This window comes from Nerophis lumbriciformis, linkage group LG30, assembly GCF_033978685.3.
Source record: "Nerophis lumbriciformis linkage group LG30, RoL_Nlum_v2.1, whole genome shotgun sequence".
Classification (NCBI taxonomy): domain Eukaryota; kingdom Metazoa; phylum Chordata; class Actinopteri; order Syngnathiformes; family Syngnathidae; genus Nerophis; species Nerophis lumbriciformis.
In genome coordinates, this window is record NC_084577.2 from 23,755,087 (window position 1) to 23,775,086 (window position 20,000).

A 20,000-nucleotide genomic window follows, 5' to 3' on the forward strand; every position below is an offset into this window, starting at 1 on the left:
ACAATTTATAATTTTTTTTTAGACATGTATCTCGTGCGCACGAGACATGTCTAAAAAAATAAAAAAATATTTTTTTTTTAGACATGTATCTTGTGCGCACGAGAGAAACTTTTTATAAAGTTATAAAAAAATAAAATGTATAATTTTTTTTTTTAGACATGTATATCGTGCGCACCATAAACTTTTTATAAAGTTATAAAAAAAAGATAAATAAAATGTATAATTTTTTTTTTTTTTTAGACATGTATCTCATGCGCACAAGAAACTATCTCGTGTGCACGAGAAACTTTTTATAAAGTTATAAAAATAAAAAAAAATAACATTTATAATTTTTTTTTTTAGACATGTACCTCGTGCGCACTAGATGTATGTCCAAAAAAAAAAAATATATATATATATATTTTTTAGACATATATCTCGTGCGCACGAGATGTATGTCTAAAAGAAATAAAAATAGACATGTATCTCGTGCGCATGAGAAACTTTTTATAAAGTTATAAAAAAAATAAAATGTATAATTTAAAAAAAAAAATTTTTAGACATGTATCTTGTGCGCAAGAGAAACTTTTTATAAAGTTATAAAAAAATAAATAAAATGTGTAATTTCTTTTTCTTTTTTTTTTAGACATGTATCTCAGATAGAGATACATGTCTAAAAAAAAAATTACAAAAAATTTCCCCCATGTCCCTTTAGGGGCTCCGTATAAACCTCCAAAATTTGCTTAAATAAAAGCTAACATACCAATGACCAATGTTAGCATGCTAACAGGTATCATTTGTTAAGTAACAATAAATTTGACCCTGAGGTGAATTCTTACAAAATTAGCTAAAAAAACAAAAAACAAAACTAGCATACCAATTACCAATGTTAGCTTTTTCACAGGTCAAGTAATAATACATTTGACACTGAGGTGTATACCGCAAAATTAGATTACATCCTGCTTTTTTACTGCACTAATTTCAGAATGTCCTAACTGTGGGATGAATTAAGTTATTTTTCTTCCCCGCCAGCTAAGTCTTTGCTATTAGACGGGACAGCATGGCTCTCAACAAGGCCGACCTGCTGGGACCGTGGAAGGTGAGTCTCCCTCTGCTGACTGCACCTTGCAAAAATGCTGCACAATGACCAAAGTTCTTCATGACTGTTGTGCGTGTGTTGTGTGTCAGCCACGTGCGCACTACATGTGTGCCTTCATGTCCTCCCGTAGATCACGGTGTATGACCAGGAGAACTTCCAGGGCAAGCGGAGGGACTTCACCTCCTCCTGCCAGACCTTGGCGCAATGCGGCATGGACAACATTCGCTCACTGAAGGTGGAATGTGGAGCGTAAGTCCTAAATGTCCCTCCGGCTGTCCGCTGGTCCTCGCCAGGGGGAGCTGGAGCCTACCCCAGCTGGCTCTGGTCCGGTCTCGTCACAAGACAGAGACAAATATATATACCGTATTTTTCGGACTATAAGTCGCAGTTTTTTCCATAATTTGGCCAGGCTCCAGTACGATTTATATATGTTTTTTTCCTTCTTTATTATGCATTTTCGGCAGGTGCGACTTATACTCCGGTGCGACTTATACTCCAAAAAATACGGTATATATATATATATATATATATATATATATATATATATATATATATATATATATATATACACCGTATTTTTCGGAGTATGAGTGTATATATATATATATATATATATATATATATATATATATATATATATATATATATATATATATATATATATATATATATATATATGTATATGTATATATATATATATATATATATATATATATATATATATATATATATATATATACTGCAATGAAGTGGCGACTTGTCCAGGGTGTACCCCGCCTTCCGCCCGATTGTAGCTGAGATAGGCTCCAGCGCCCCCCGCGACCCCGAAGGGAATAAGCGGTAGAAATGGATGGATGGATGGATATATATATATATATATATATATATATATATATATATGTATATATATATACCGTATTTTTCGGAGTATAAGTCGCACCAGATTATAAGTCGCACCTGCCGAAAATGCGAAATAAAGAAGGAAAAAAGCATATATAAATCGCACTGGAGCCCAGCCAAACTATGAAAAAAACTGCGACTTATAGTCCGAAAAATACGGTATATATATATATATATATATATATATATATATATATATATATCCATTATTATGCTTAATTTTGTTGTGATGCCCCGCTGGATGCATTAATAATAATAATAATAAAAATAAATTTTATTTATAAGGCGCCTTTCTGGGCACTCAAGGACACCGTACAAAATCACAACAATTAGAACCAAATTGGATAAAAAAACAACAACAACAACAAAGATAGAGAAGAAAAGATGATTACAATGAATAGGCAGTCAGAAATAGGTGTGTTTTGAGTCTTAATTTGAAGAGGGATATTGAATCTAAGTTGCGAAGGTCTGGTAGTAAAGAGTTCCGAAGATGTGGGGCAGAGTGGCTGAAAACTCGGGCACCCATGGTGGACAGTTTAAATAAAGGGACAGTGAGATGGATGGATGAAGAGGATCTTAGGGAACGTTAAACAATGTAACAAGGTTTTCCAAAATAAATCAACTCAAGTTATGGAAAAAAATGCCAACATGGCACTGCCATATTTATTTTTGAAGTCACAAAGTGCATTATTTTTTTTAACATGCCTCAAAACAGCAGCTTGGAATTTGGGACATGCTCTCCCTGAAAGAGCATGAGGAGGTTGAGGTGGGTGGGGTTTGGGGTGGAGGGGTTTAGGTGGGGGTGGTATAGGAGGTAGCGGGGGTGTATATTGTAGCGTCCCGGAAGAGTTAGTGCTGCAAGAGGTTCTGGGTATTTGTTCTGTTGTGTTTATGTTGTGTTACGGTGCGGATGTTCTCCCAAAATGTGTTTGTCATTCTTGTTTGGTGCGGGTTCACAGTGTGGCGCATATTTGTAACAGTGTTAAAGTTGTTTATACGGCCACCCTCAGTGTGACCTGTATGGCTGTTGACCAAGTGTGTGTTGCATTCACTTGTGTGTGTGAAAAGCCGTAAATATTATTGTTTTGGACAGGCACGCAAAGGCAGTGCCTTTAAGGCACGCCCCCAATATTGTTGTCTGGATGGAAATCGAGAGAAATTCGGGAGAATGGTTGCCCCGGGAGACTTTCGGGAGGGGCACTGAAATTCGTGAGTTTCCCCGGGAAAATCTGGAGGGTTGGCAAGTATGTCAATAAATCCACTCTCTCGCTCTCTCGCTCTCCCTGTCTCTGCCCCTCCCTCACGAATGTTGCTGCGTGCGCACACCTTCACAACTTGTTTTGTTTTTAACCCCTTCTTAACCCTGGACGTACATTGAAAATGCACGCAACCCTGACTCAAAATGCCAGACATTTGAGGCATTTAAGAAACCCCAGCCCGTAAAGCCCCGCAAAAGAGGACATGTCCGGGGAAAAGAGGATGTATGGTCAGTCATAATGGCAGCTACATTTTCCATCTTAAAGATCTAAGAAAATTATTTGGGAATGTCCGGCGGGCCAGATTGAAAAGCTTAACGGGGCCTTAATTAGCCCAGGTCTGCTCTAAAAGAACCATTTATTACCAACGCGTGCTTTCTTCCCACAGAATGATTTACACCAGGGGTGCTCACACTTTTTCTGCAGGCGAGCTACTTTTCAATTGATCAAGTCGTGGGGATCTACCTCATATATATAATTTATATTTACTTATTTATGAAATATATGTTTTTGTTAACAAGTTAAAGGTGTTTAATGATAATGCAAGCATGTTTAACACATATAGTTAATATTGTTAATACATTAAAGGTGTTTAATGATAATACAAGTATGTTTAATATATATAGTTAATATTGTTAACAAGTTAAAGGTGTTTAAAGATAATGCAAGCATGTTTAACACATATAGTTAATATTGTTAACAACTTAAAGGTGGTTAAAGATAAAACAAGCATGTTTAACACATATAGTTAATATTGTTAACAACTTAAAGGTGGTTAAAGATAATACAAGCATGTTTAACACTTATAGTTGATATTGTTAACAAGTTAAAGGTGGTTAAAGATAATACAAGCATGTTTAACACATATAGATTCCTTTCTTTCATGAAGACAAGAATATAAGTTGGTGTATTACCTGATTCTGATGACTTGCATTGATTGGAATCAGACAGTGGTGATGATAACGTCCGCATTTTCGAATGGAGGAGAAAAAAAGACCTCCTTTCTGTCCAATACCACATGAAAGTGGTTGGTTTTTGGCATCTTATTTGTCCAGCTTCCGTACTTCTTTGTATACACTTTACAAGAAATACATTGTCGGCAAACTCCTTAGCTTGCTAGCTTGTGCACGCCAGCTTTCTGAGACTCTTATTTTGGTAGCGCAGGCAGGATGAAGCAGAGCTTTTATTGTGCAACTGTGCAGTCGGTCTTTGGAGTTTTGACGACAGGTACGGCGCCAGAGTCTGTTGAAATAAAGTGTTTCTCGCCTTCCAGTCGGTAATTTTAATGAGCTGGCAGCTCATTTCTCAGAAGACCCTCGGGTGCCGTGAATGTCAATCAAGTGGCGAAAGTGACGTCATAGTGAAGATTTATGATCGCTCATTTTTAGGACTATTTTTTTAATGCCTGGCTGGTGATCGACTGACACACCCTCCGAGATCGACCGGTAGATCGCGATCGACGTAATGAGCACCCCTGATTTACACGCTTGTCCAGACTAGATTTGTCACGCCCTAATGTTTGTGCGTGTTAGAACCAAGTCGGTGAAAAGTTTGCCCGAGACTTTCATGGAGAAGCGAGTCGGAGGAATAGTGGCTTCCTGCGAGCAAGCCTCAACAAGCGACACGTGCTAATTATGACATTTTGTGGGGAGCAGTTGGACAGGATATGAACACTCCAGCTTCTGTGGACAGCAATTTGTGTTGGAGAGAGGAGAATATCCTCATTGGGAGTCTTGGAGCGGCAGCAACGCCTACCACACTGAGAGGATGGCGTCCTTCCGCCCCATCTGCTGCGCTGTGAGTCTTTCTTGGCCCATTCCAAAAAACAGCTGACTCACTTCTCATTACGGCTAAAAATAGACCCTTTAGAATGTGTGCCGGCCTGCTTGTGTGGACAGGACCGCAAGGAGTCCAAGATAGTGGTGTATGAGAAGGACAACTTGGTGGGACGGCAGTGGGAGATAAGCGACGACTGCCCGTCTCTGCAGGCCATGGGCTGGGGGACCAATGAGATCGGGTCCATGAAGGTCCAGAGCGGCGCGTAAGTCACATCAACGTTCACGTCTAACGCCGTGCAGACCTCATCGCCTCTACCCTTTTCTCGTCCCAGATGGGTGTGCTACCAGTTCCCTGGTTACCGCGGTTACCAGTACGTCATGGAGTGCGACCGGCATGGCGGCGAGTACAAACATTACAGGGAATGGGGCTCCCACGCTCAGTCTTTTCAGGTGCAGTCGCTGCGTCGCATCCAGCAGTGAGACATCATCCTCCCCTACAAGCATTCTAGTACCGCTTACTTAATGCTTCCCCTACAAGTATTCTAGTACCCACTTACTTAATGCTTCCCCTACAAGCATTCTAGTACCACTTACTTAATGCTTCCCCTTTAAGCATTCCAGTACCTCCTTACTTAATGCTTCCCCTATAAGCATTCCAGTACCCCTAACTTAATGCTTCCCCTGCAAGAATTCCAGTACCCCCTTACTTAATGCTTCCTCTATAAGAATTCCAGTACCCACTTACTTAATGCTTCCTCTATAAGCATTCCAGTACCCACTTACTTAATGCTTCCCCTATAAGCATTTCAGTACCCCTTACTTAATGCTTCCTCTATAAGCATTCCAGTACCCACTTGCTGAATGCTTCCCCTATAAGCATTTCAGTACCCCCTTACTTAATGCTTCCCCTACAAGTATTCTAGTACCCCCTTACTTAATGCTTCCCCTATAAGCATTCCAGTACCTCCTTACTTAATGCTTCCTCTATAAGCATTCCAGTACCCACTTACTTAATGCTTCCCCTTTAAGCATTCTAGTACCCCACTTACTTAATGCTTCCCCTATAAGCATTCTAGTGCCCCACGTACTTAATGCTTCCCCTATAAGCATTCCAGTACCCCCTTACTTAATGCTTCCCCTATAAGCATTCCAGTACCCCTTACTTAATACATCCTCTATAAGCATTCCAGTACCCACTTACTTAATGCTTCCCCTATAAGCATTCTAGTACCCCCTTACTTAATGCTTCCCCTTTAAGCATTCTAGTAGCCCCTTACTTAATGCTTCCCCTTTAAGCATTCTAGTACCCCCTTACTTAATGCTTCCCCTATAAGCATTCTAGTACCCCCTTACTTAATGCTTCCCCTATAAGCATTCCAGTACCCCCTTACTTAATGCTTCCCCTATAAGCATTCCAGTACCCCTAACTTAATGCTTCCCCTTTAAGCATTCCAGTACCCCCTTACTTAATGCTTCCCCTATAAGCATTCTAGTACCCCCTTACTTAATGCTTCCCCTATAAGCATTCTCGTACCCCCTTACTTAATGCGTCCCCTGTAAGCAATCCAGTACCCCCTTACTTAATGCGTCCCCTGTAAGCAATCCAGTACCCCCTTACTTAATGCTTCCCCTATAAGCATTCCAGTACCCCCTTACTTAATGCTTCCCCTATAAGCATTCTAGTCCCACTTACTTAATGCTTCCCCTATAAGCATTCCAGTACCCCCTTACTTAATGCTTCCCCTATAAGCATTCTAGTCCCACTTACTTAATGCTACACCGATAAGCATTCCAGTACCCCCTTACTTAATGCTTCCCCTATAAGCATTCTAGTCCCACTTACTTAATGCTACCCCGATAAGCATTCCAGTACCCCCTTACTTAATGCTTCCGCTATAAGCATTCCAGTACCCCCTTACTTAATGCTACCCCGATAAGCATTCCAGTACCCCCTTACTTAATGCTTCCCCTATAAGCATTCCAGTACCCCCTTACTTAATGCTTCCCCTATAAGCATTCTAGTCCCACTTACTTAATGCTACCCCGATAAGCATTCCAGTACCCCCTTACTTAATGCTTCCCCTATAAGCATTCTAGTCCCACTTACTTAATGCTACCCCGATAAGCATTCCAGTACCCCCTTACTTAATGCTTCCGCTATAAGCATTCCAGTACCCCCTTACTTAATGCTTCCCCGATAAGCATTCCAGTACCCCCTCACTTAATGCTTCCCCTATAAGCATTTCAGTACCCCTTACTTAATGCTTCCTCTATAAGCATTCCAGTACCCCCTTACTTAATGCTTCCCCTATAAGCATTTCAGTACCCCTTACTTAATGCTTCCTCTATAAGCATTCCAGTACCCCCTTACTTAATGCTTCCGCTATAAGCATTCCAGTACCCCCTTACTTAATGCTTCCCCTATAAGCATTCTAGTACCCCTTACTTAATTCTTCCTCTATAAGCATTCCAGTACACACTGGTGTCTTCAGATGTCTGTGAAGTTAAGATGTCACCAAAATGGACGAGTATAATAAAGAGTCTGATGCTAACAGTTACTGAGCGTCTGTATTTTAATCCGCGGTTATCAACCTGCAGAAATATTCTAACTTTAACGTACTGTGGTTGTAATATGTCTCCACTGTCTTGGGCCTAACAAAACTGGTTAATTTATAACGAATATTTGAGTACTGTGGAACCTCCATTATTGGTTCTTTAAAATGGTTCGGAAATTGAAAAAATTGTATAGTGAAGCAGAGTTACCCATATGAAACAATGTAAACATGAATAATTGGTTCTACTCTCGATAAAAGTCTGTTTTAATACCAAAAATGCACACTTTAAATACTATATATAAAAGTAGGTAGTCACCTGAAATGTTGTTCACTTCACAGGCGTGCTTGAAGCTCATCGAGAGAATGCCAAGAGAGTGCAAAGCAGTAATCAGAGCAAAGGGTGGCTATTTTGAAGAAACTAGAATATAAAACATGTTTTCAGTTATTTCACCTTGTTTTGTTAAGTTACATAACTCCATGTGTGTTCATTCATAGTTTTGATGCCTTCAGTGACAATCTATAATGTAAATAGTCAAGAAAATAAAGAAAACACATTGAATGAGAAGGTGAGTCCGAAAGGGGACAAGCGGTAGCAAATGGATGAATGGATGGACTGTGTGTCCATTTTAAAAGTGCTCCCCCTCTGATCAACAAATGAAATAACAAGTGTGTGTAAAAATGTGAAGTGCTCCCCCTCTGTCCAACATATGTAATAACAAGTGTGTAAGAAATTGAAATGCACCCCCTTTGGCCAAAATGTATTTAAAAAAATAAAAAAATATGTTTATAGAGACACACTGTAATAACTTGAAGTAAATAATGAAGATTAAAAACCAATTGCAAACAAAATGTGAGTATGTGTGTGTATGTTATAGTCCGCCCTCTGACTTGGATGTCGGATATGTGACGGATCAAATTAATGCTTGGAATGCTGACACACATTTTAATTCAATTATTTAAAAAATCATTATATCATAAATGAATTAAATTGTAAAAAAAAAAAAAATTAAAAAATTTTTGAAATATTTTATGAAATTATTAAATGATTAATTAAATCATCAAATAGTTACATGTAATTTATTCACGATTAACGGTACATTTTATGTCAGAATAATTGTATATAAGTTATCACACAAATTGTTTTCCCATTAGTTCAGGCTGCCCTGCGAGAAGACAAAAGCTGTCTTTCATCTTATCAAGCAAATGGCTTGTAAAACTCCACTGTGTGCGATGGGATGCGACATGGAGGAGTCGGTTTCTTTGATCTATTGACAGCCACAGGAAGACCTTGTCCTGACCCGAGATCTACAAAGCGGAGAGGGAGCAGACCTGACACAGCTCCAGGCACCTTTTATTTGAACTGTTTATGACCGAGTGCAACAGCTGTTTACGACCCCCCTCCCTTTAGAATCAGCTGCAGCTATGTAATCAGAAAAGGCCCAAATAAAAAATAACATAACCATGTTTAATAGAAAAGAAGAAAACGTTGAGTATTTATTCTTAATATTGTCTGTAAAACTATCCTATTGTCTAATACACTTCCAAATGAATTTTAATGCAAAAAAGTTAACAGAGTTAAAAAAAAATGTTAGGCCTTTTAAAACTATCTGCAATGCTACTTTGAATCACGGTACCGTTAAATATCCAGATAGCAAAGATTATACAAATATGTCCGCCATAATCAAACCTTAACTTAGAATGGTAGGTTGAATAGCTATATGGTATGACGCAGGGTTGTACGGTATACCGGTACTAGTATATAGTACCGCGATACTAATAAATCATATTTGGTACTATACCGCTTTTAAAAAGTACTGGTTCTGCCTGTAACTACTTGGTATCTGTCATGTCTGTATTATCATGTTTTGTTTTAAGTCATGTTTTGTTTAGTTTCCGTCTTTCACTCCCTTGTCTGGTCACCATAGCAACCATTAGTTTTCACCTGTCACGTCACGCACCTGTTTCACGTTTTGAGTCACGCACCTGCTTTCACTAATCATGTCCATAGTATTTAAGTTCAGTGTTTTTCAGTTTTTCTTTCTGACGACCTCGCACCCCATACCACTCCACATTTATGCTACGTCCATTGTTTCATATGTCCATGTTCACGCTGCTCCTTTTTTGTCCAAGCCAAGTAAGTTTTTGTTCCATGTTTATACTCTTTTTGTTTTTCATAGTTTATTCTCCGCCACTGTGCGTGCTTTTCATTTGTACTTTTTGCTATAGTCTTTTGTTTTTTCATAGTTTATTCTCCGCCACTGTGCGCGCTTTCATTTATTCCTTTTTTGATATATTAAATAAATCATGTACCTTGGTTCCCGTCTCGCCCGTGCCAATTTTCCGCTGCATCCTGGAAAAGCAAACACCCCGGACCAAGTCCTGACAGTAGGTCGTCAGCAGACCCGCTTTTCCGCACCTAAATTGGCCGAGTTGGACATTCAGGACGAAGCTTCTTGGGAGGTGCTGCGCGCCATGGAGGCAGAGACGCTGCGCTTTTCCCCCAGGGAGCGCAGGGGGATGATGTGGGGGAATGAAGGCAAGCTGGTGCCGATCGGCGCGTCGCTCCCGTCCCGGAAACGTCGCCAAGGACGGGGAAAAACTTCCTCGAGCCAGCAGGACACGCCGCTCCCACAAGCCCCGCCCCCTCCGGGCGGAAGCAAGCAGCAGTCTGCCCGGCTTTCCCATGATGACATCACAGACCAGGATTTTTGTTTCAATACTTTTTCTTTAAATCACCCGCCTCCAGCTAAAAACTCTGCCATGTCTTTGATAAAACATTATCAAAACATGTTTTTAGAAATCAGGTCTAGTCAGTCACAGCCATCCCAATTTCATGCCCCGCCCCCCAAGACTCATGCCCCGCCCCCCAAGACTCAAGTCCCGCCCCCGTCACAATTTTTTTCTTTTTTACCGCCCACACAACCCCAGGTGGGGGATAAAAAAACAAAACAATTTGGCCAAAATAAAGGGGACATTTCTGCCATCCCCCGCCCACCCCTACAGAGAGTTCCAGACCGCAGGGAGCGCGTCTGGTATCCGCCCCTTGAGGGGGGGGCTGGGGTCGGGAGCTGTGTTGGTGGGGTGGCTCGGCATCACCATGCCAAGCCACAGCCTCCCTCACGGCCGCCACCACCAGTCTTCCGACCTGCCAAGCCGCAACCCCCAGCTAGGCCACCTCCACCTGCACCAAGGCTAGCACCTGTTGCCGCACCAGCTCCACCATGCCAAGTTCCTCGCCAAGCTCCGGTACCAGCTCCACGACGCCAAGCTCCGGTACCAGCTCCACGACGCCAAGCTCCGGTACCAGCTCCACGACGCCAAGTGCCGCCAGTCGCAGCTCCACGACGCCAAGTGCCGCCAGTCGCAGCTCCACGACGCCAAGTGCCGCCAGTCGCAGCTCCACGACGCCAAGTGCCGCCAGTCGCAGCTCCACGACGCCAAGTGCCGCCAGTCGCAGCTCCACGACGCCAAGTGCCGCCAGTCGCAGCTTCACGACGCCAAGTGCCGCCAGTCGCAGCTTCACGACGCCAAGTGCCGCCAGTCGCAGCTCCACGACGCCAAGACCCGCCATGCCAAGACCAAGACCCGCCATGCCAAGACCAAGACCCGCCATGCCAAGACCAAGACCCGCCATGCCAAGACCAAGACCCGCCATGCCAAGACCAAGACCCGCCATGCCAAGACCAAGACCCGCCATGCCAAGACCAAGACCCGCCATGCCAAGACCAAGACCCGCCATGCCAAGACCAAGACCCGCCATGCCAAGACCAAGACCAAGACCCGCCATGCCAAGACCAAGACCAAGACCCGCCATGCCAAGACCAAGACCAAGACCCGCCATGCCAAGACCAAGACCAAGACCCGCCATGCCAAGACCAAGACACGCCATGCCAAGACCAAGACACGCCATGCCAAGACCAAGACTCGCCATGCCAAGACCAAGACTCGCCATGCCAAGACCAAGACTCGCCATGCCAAGACCAAGACTCGCCATGCCAAGACCAAGACTCGCCATGCCAAGACCAAGACTCGCCATGCCAAGACCAAGACTCGCCATGCCAAGACCAAGACCCACACCAAGACCAAGACCCACGCCGAGCTTCGCCGCTGGACGCGTCACGCCGAGCTTCGCCGCTGGACGCGTCACGCCGAGCTTCGCCGCCTGACTTGCCACGCCGAGCTGCCACGCCTGCCAAGTTGACGACGCGCCTGCCTCCTCGTCGGCTACGGATATGGCCGCTACCTGGTCGCCCGCCACGCCAAGTGCGCCCACCTCCCAGTCGGCCACGAATGTGGCCAATCCCTGGGCGTCCGCCTCGCCTGCTGCAGCGGCGTTCCACTCGCCGCCGCCACTTGACTTTGCCTCGGTGGATTCGGGGCCACTTGGGCTGGCGACCCACCGCCATGTCCCCCTCCCGCCCTCCCATGACTTTTGTTAAGTTTTGGACATCTGGTATCTGTCCTTAAGGGAGGGGTTCTGTCATGTCTGTATTATCATGTTTTGTTTTAAGTCATGTTTTGTTTAGTTTCCGTCTTTCACTCCCTTGTCTGGTCACCATAGCAACCATTAGTTTTCACCTGTCACGTCACGCACCTGTTTCACGTTTTGAGTCACGCACCTGCTTTCACTAATCATGTCCATAGTATTTAAGTTCAGTGTTTTTCAGTTTTTCTTTCTGACGACCTCGCACCCCATACCACTCCACATTTATGCTACGTCCATTGTTTCATATGTCCATGTTCACGCTGCTCCTTTTTTGTCCAAGCCAAGTAAGTTTTTGTTCCATGTTTATACTCTTTTTGTTTTTCATAGTTTATTCTCCGCCACTGTGCGTGCTTTTCATTTGTACTTTTTGCTATAGTCTTTTGTTTTTTCATAGTTTATTCTCCGCCACTGTGCGCGCTTTCATTTATTCCTTTTTTGATATATTAAATAAATCATGTACCTTGGTTCCCGTCTCGCCCGTGCCAATTTTCCGCTGCATCCTGGAAAAGCAAACACCCCGGACCAAGTCCTGACAGTATCGAATCGATACCCAAATTTGTGGTATCATCCAAAACTAATGTAAAGCATCCAAAAAACAGACGAATATGTGATTATTACATTTTAGCAGAAGTGTAGATAGAACATGTTAAAAGAGAAAGTAAGAAGATATTAACAGTAAATTAACAAGTACATTAATAATTATTTTCTGGCACTTGTCCTTAATAATTTTGACAAAATAAAGGCATGGAAAATGACACAATATGTTACTGCATATGTCAGCAGACTAAATTAGGAGCCTTTGTTTGTTTACTTACAAGTTGTCTTGTATGTTCACTATTTTATTTAAGGACAAAATTGCAATAAGAATCATATGTTTAATGTACCCTAAGATTTTTTGTTCAAATAAAGACAATAATGCAATTTTGTGTGGTCCCCTTTATTTAAAAAAGTATCGAAATACATTTTGGTACCGGTACCAAAATATTGATATCGGACAACCCTCGTATGACGCACTTGCCACCGATGATAATTACCACACCACATGTGAACACTCGTGTTGCATAATATAACATTTGTCAGTGTTGGTGATATATATGTATATATATATATATATATATATATATATATATATATATATATATATATATATATATATATACTGTATATATTATGGCTGTGAATCTTTGGGTGTCCCACGATTCGATTCAATTTCGATTCTTGGGGTCACGATTCCATTCAAAATCGATTTTTCTTTCAATTCAACACGATTCTCGATTCAAAAACGATTTTTTCCCGATTCAAAACGATTCTCTATTCATTCAATACATAGGATTTCAGCAGGATCTACCCCAGTCTGCTGACATGCAAGCAAAGTAGTAGATTTTTGTAAAAAGCGTTTATAATTGTAAAGGACAATGTTTTATCAACTGATTGCAATAATGTAAATTTGTTTTAACTATTAAATGAACCAAAAATATGACTTATTTTATCTTTGTGAAAATATTGGACACAGTGTGTTATCAAGCTTTCCTGACAATTTAAATCAATGTTCAAGTTTTTTCAAGTAATTTTTTTTTTTTTTATTGTAAAGAATGATGAATACATTTTAATTTAATTCTTCATTTTAGCTTCTGTTTTTTCGACGAAGAATATTTGTGAAATATTTCTTCAAACTTGTTATGATTAAAATTCAAAAAAATTATTCTGGAAAATCTAGAAAATCTGTAGAATCAAATATAAATCTTATTTTAAAGTCTTTTGAATTTCTTTTACAATTTTTGTTATGGAAAATCTAGAAGAAATAATGATTTGTCTTTGTTAGAAATATAGCTTGGTCCAATTTGTTATATATTCTAACAAAGTGCAGATTGGATTTTAACCTATTCAAAACATGTCATCAAAATTCTAAAACTAATCTTAATCAGGAAAAATTACTAATGATGTTCCATAAACTATTTTTTTATTTTTTCAAAAAGATTAGAATTAGCTAGTTTTTCTCTTCTTTTTTTCGGTTGAATTTTGAATTTTAAAGAGTCGAAATTGAGGATAAACCATGTTTCAAAATTTAATTTAATTTTTTTTCGTGTTTTCTCCTCTTTTAAACCGTTCAATTAAGTGTTTTTTTCATCATTTATTCTCTACAAAAAACCTTCCGTAAAAGATAAATATCATTAATTATTAATAACATACTTGCCAACCCTCCCAGATTTTCCGGGAAACTCCCGAAATTCAGCGCCTCTCCCGAAAACCTCCCGGGACAAATTTTCTCCCGAAAATCTCCCGAAATTCAGGCGGAGCTGGAGGCCACGCCCCCTCCAGCTCCATGCGGACCTGAGTGACGTGTTGACAGCCTGTTCACACGTCCGCTTTCCCACAACATAAACAGCTAATGATCGAGGGCGAGTTCTTGGTTTCTTATGTGTGTTTATTGTTAGGCAGTTTCATTAACGTCCTCCCAGCGCGGTAACAACACACAACAACAGCAGTCAAGTATTCGTCTACCGTAAAGCAGTTGGTCTGCCGTAAACAGCAATGTTGTGACACTTTTAAACAGGACAATACTGCCATCTACTGTACATGCATATGTGACCCACCCATAATGTGTCACATTTTTGTGTTGATTTATTTATTTTATTTTGTGGTTTGAATTCGTTTTTGGAGCTGTCATTACACATTTATCAGTATTCACATTGGTCAGTAGGGGGCAGTAGGGCGTTTCTTCCCAATTGAATGCTATCACCTGCAGACCGGAAGTGTCTTGTCATTCTGATGAGAGCGACCAGTCTGTGAACAATTGAAACGTCCTGTGTGCTTTTTCCTCCTGTATAACAGGTTAGTTTTGGTGAATCAACTCACTGAATAATATCCAAGTGATCTTTATAAGTTTAAGTACACATTCTGATGGTGGAGCCTAACTCTAAAGTGTTTGTGAGTTGTAGTTTGTATTTGTGAATGAATCCAGTGCACAGCTGCAGTAATCAATACAAAATGGCGACGTGAGTGTTTATATAGGAACTTCTGATCCTAATTCAGACTCCCAAATTAGAGCTCCCGTTTTCTTATTGATTTTATAATGTATATTTGTATAATGTGTGTGTTCTGAAATAGTGACAGAGAATAGAACAAGGATGGACAATTCAACCCTTAACTCAACAATGAGTAGATGAGTGTTATGTGTGTGTATAAGTGTAAATAAATGAACACTGAAATTCAAGTATTTATTTAATTTATATATATATATATATATATATATATGTGTGTAATAAAATATATATATATATATATATATAGCTAGAATTCATTGAAAGTCAAGTATTTCTTATAATATATATCTTAACCACGCCCCTGACCACGCCCTCTGCCCCAAAAATGAGAATCGATACTGAATCGTACAACGTGAGAATGGCGATTTAAATTCGAATCGATTTTTTTCCCACACCCCTAGTTATTTGACAGTCTACCTTTAAATAATAAACACTTCCTCATTTAGAAGCCCCGCCTCTTTATGTGAAACGGAAGAAGACGCTCCAGACCGGAAGTGCTGACAAAGAAAACACAGCTTCTACGTTGCCTTTCTCTCCGAAGGGACGTCGCGGACAAACAAACATGGAACACGGCAAGACGCGGAGTCTCCGGGTGTCACTTTTCGTCTCTTTTCTCTATTTCGCGACCCGCCTCGGCGACGCGGACGCCAGCGGACTGCACTGGAGACGGAGCGCCCCGACGGCGGAAACGGAGGAAAACTACAACAAATACTACAATTATGTGGAACTAACCAGCCGCCTGCGGACGTACGCGCAGAAGTACCCGCACATAGCCAACTTGTCCAGCGTAGGCCAGTCCGTGCAGGGCCGGGAGCTGTGGACCATGCGCATCACCAGGGACCCCCTCGTAGACTCGCCCGGGAAGCCCGGGTTCAAGTACGTGGGCAACATGCACGGCGACGAGACCGTGTCCAGGCAGGTCCTGGTCTACCTTGTGGAGTACTTGCTGAGCGAATACGACCGGGAGCCGCGTATCGGCGCGCTGGTGAACACCACCGACATCTACATCATGCCCAGTATGAACCCGGACGGCTTCGAGGTGTCCAAGGAGGGGGACTGTGGCGGACACACCGGGGGGAGGAACAATGCGAAGAAAATGGACCTGAACAGGAGCTTCCCCGACCAGTATGATGGCGTCACTGCAACGGCTGATACCATCCCGGAGGTGCTGGCTGTGATGAGATGGATTCAGGACAAAAAGTGAGTATAGAATGATCTTTGCAAACATTTAGCAACTCATTTATTACTTATTCTTATGCTCTCTGATCTCTCTCTCTATGTCCACTACTTGCTGTACATATCCTACCAAGTCAGTCCTACACTGTTCCAATGTCCATTTCTCTGATTGATTGAGACTTTTATTAGTAGGTTGCACAGTGAAGTACATATTTTCATACGTGCCAACTTTTGAAATCAGAAAAACCTAGTAGCCAGGGTCCAGGGGCCGCAGGCCCCGGTAGGTCCAGGACAAAGTCCTGGTGGGGGGTTCAGGCTTCGCCCCCTGACGCAAAATGATTATTAGCATTCAGACAGGTTAAAATGTTGCTAAAACCATCACTTTTCTATCAGTCACCGTGACTTTTCAAAACAAAAATATTACAGCAAAAATCATATGGGCTGATTGACATGTTTATTCTGTAAGCTAACTTCAATAGTTTGAAATTATTTTGACAGTTAATGCCAGTTATCCTGTCAACCTTTCACAAGACTTCAATTTGTTCATTGAAAGTATAAACAGTATAAACACTTTTTACAGTAAACAAATGGTAAAGCAGTACTAAACAATTCCATAAAAAAAAAAAATTGGTGTCATTATTAACTTTCTGTCCAAGCTTGTATAATCTACTGCCTTGTTCAATTGTAAAAAATATTCTGTGCCTAAAATTCACATTTCTATCACAATTATCATACTGTAAACATGGTAAGCTAACTTCATTAAAATTAATAGTCCTGTCAATAGCATGGAATTACAATTCAAATGTAGTTTTTTTGTAAGCCTTTCAAAAGAATTCAAAATATGAAAAATTAATGAAAATTAATTTAAGCCATCAGACACTTGAAAAGTGGCACATCACATCTCTAATGTAATCATTTGAACTTTTCAACAGAAATAGCACTGCAAAAATATTAAGGACATACTTCTGTATTTTGGTAGTTATGCTGTCAACATTTAACAAGATTTCTTCAACTTGGACTTGAAAGCATAAATAGTATAAACACTTTTAACAGTATAACAGTACTAAACAATTCCAATAGATAACATTGGTGTCATTACCTTTTTGTGGCTAAAATCCGAAAAACGTTGAAAGTTTTCCACTTGTATCGCTAGCAATGGCATTAGACTTGTGTTTTTTTTGTCCCAACGTGGTCTTTTACATCGCTAATTCCTCCGTGTCCGATCGAAAAATCTTGTCTACACAAGGTGCAATTCGCGTAGTTTTCACCCTTTTTGGAACGGATAATTATTCCCGGATAGGCTTTTGAATATTCTTTACGGAATGACTGCAGTTTTCTTTTCGGTTTAAGACTCGTTTGCGATGTTTCTCCGGCTGATTCCATGATCGTTCGCTCGTTTGGAAACAATGGCAACAGGTGCCTCGTGCTTGGCAGCGGTGCTATAAATAGCCTCGCGCATTTAAAAAAAATATTTTTTTTAAATGAATGAAAAAACGTATTTTTTATCACTGCAACCGTAACCCGGAATAGGTTGATGAAAACCGTACTAATTACGGGAAAACCGGAGTAGTTGGCAGGTATGGATTATTCCGTACAATTGACCACTAAATGGTAACACCCGAATAAGTTTTTCAACTTGTTTGATACAGATACAGATATATACTATCATATATACTATCATCATAATACAGTCATCCCACAAGATAATAATCAGGGTGTATACATTGAATTATTTACATTATTTACAATTCGGGAAGGGGGGGGTTAGGTTTGGTTGTTATCATCCGTCATCAACAATTGAGAACAGAGAAATGGATATTGAAACAGTGTAGGTCTGACTTGGTAGGATATGTCATACTTGCCAACCCTCCCGGATTTTCCGGGAGACTCCCGAAATTCAGCGCCTCTCCCGAAAACCTCCCGGGACAAATTTTCTCCCGAAAATCTCCCGAAATTCAGGCGGAGCTGGAGGCCACGCCCCCTCCAGCTCCATGCGGACCTGAGTCCGCTTTCCCACAATATAAAGAACGTCTACAGTAAAGCAGTCCGTCTGCTGTAAACAGCAATGTTGTGACACTCTTAAACAGGACAATACTGCCATCTAGTGCATTTGATGAAAGCACTTTTGTGCATGCCACACAGCAATGCATAATCAGAGAGGGTGTTCAGCATGGTTAGAAAGATAGTGACAGAGAGTACAACAAGGATGGACAATTCAACCCTTAACTCAACAATGAGTAGATGAGTGTTATGTGTGTGTATATGTGTAAATAAATGAACACTGAAATTCAAGTATTTCTTTTATATATATATATATATATATATATATATATATATATATATATATATATATATATATATATAGCTAGAATTCATTGAAAGTCAATTATTTCTTATATATATATATATATATATATATATGCATCCATCCATCCATTTACTACCGCTTATTCCCTTCGTGGTCGCGGGGATATATATATATATATATATATATATATATATATATATGAAATACTTGACTTGGTGTATTCTAGCTGTAAATATACTCCTCCCCTCTTAACCACGCCCCCAACCACGCCCCGCCCCAACTACGCCCCCCGCACCCATCCCCCGAAATTGGAGGTCTCAAGGTTGGCAAGTATGGGATATGTACAGCAAGTAGTGGACATAGAGAGAGAGAGAGAGAGATATCAGAAGGCATAAGAAAAGTATCTACATTTGATTGTTTACATTTGATTATTAACAATCCGGGGAGGGTGTAAGTTTAGGGTTGAAGTTGCCTGGAGGTGTACTTTTATTGCGGTTTTGAAGGAGGATAGAGATGCCCTTTCTTTTATACCTTTTGGGAGCGCATTCCACATTGATGTGGCATAGAAAGAGAATGAGTTAAAGGCCTATTGAAATGAATTTTTTTTTTAATTTAAACGGGGATAGCAGATCCATTCTATGTGTCATACTTGATCATTTCGCGATATTGCCATATTTTTGCTGAAAGGATTTAGTAGAGAACATCGACGATAAAGTTCGCAACTTTTGGTCGCTGATAAAAAAAAGCCTTGCCTGTACCGGAAGTAGCGTGACGTCACTAGTTGAAAGTCTCCTCACATTTTCCCATTGTTTACACCAGCAGCGAGAGCGATTCGGACCGAGAAAGCGACGATTACCCCATTAATTTGAGCGAGGATGAAAGATTTGTGGAAGAGTGAAGGACTAGAGTGCAGTGCAGGACGTGTCTTTTTTCGCTCTGACCGTACCTTAGATACAAATGCTCATTGGATACCACACTCTCTCCTTTTTCTATTGTGGATCACAGATTTGTATTTTAAACCACCTCGGATACTATATCCTCTTGAAAATGAGCGTCGAGAACGCGAAATGGACATTCACAGTGACTTTTATCTCCACGACAATACATCGGTGAATCACTTTTGCTACGGAGCTAACGTGATAGCATCGGGCTTAACTGCAGATAGAAACAAAATAAATAAACCCCTGACTGGAAGGATAGACAAAAAATCAACAATACTATTAAACCATGGACCTCTAACTACACGGTTAATGCTTTCTAGCCTGGCAAAGCTTAACAATGCTGTTGCTAACATTGAAGCTAACTTAGCTACGGACCTCGACAGAGCTATGCTAAAAGCATTAGCTCTCCACCTACGCCAGCTCTCATCTGCTCATCAACACCGAAGCTCACCTGCGTTCCAGCGATTGACGGAGCGAC

General features: G+C 41.0%; 2 protein-coding genes across 2 annotated transcripts in view; both read left to right on the forward strand.

Moving 5' to 3' along the window:
- The first annotated feature begins 1,006 nt into the window (after window positions 1–1,006).
- Window positions 1,007–7,570, forward strand: cryba1a (crystallin, beta A1a). Its single transcript, XM_061925827.1, has 5 exons — window positions 1,007–1,078; window positions 1,209–1,327; window positions 4,890–5,031; window positions 5,133–5,275; window positions 5,345–7,570. The coding sequence occupies exons 1-5, from the start codon at window positions 1,040–1,042 to the stop codon at window positions 5,490–5,492; spliced, it is 591 nt and encodes a 196-aa protein (XP_061781811.1). The 5' UTR covers window positions 1,007–1,039; the 3' UTR covers window positions 5,493–7,570.
- An 8,006-nt stretch (window positions 7,571–15,576) lies between these two features.
- Window positions 15,577–20,000, forward strand: part of cpda (carboxypeptidase D, a) — an 83,276-nt gene continuing 78,852 nt past the window's right edge. The window contains exon 1 of the mRNA XM_061925828.1: window positions 15,577–16,297. Coding sequence (XP_061781812.1) covers window positions 15,660–16,297 — 638 coding nt within the window. The 5' untranslated portion in view covers window positions 15,577–15,659. The remainder of the gene's footprint in view (window positions 16,298–20,000) is intronic.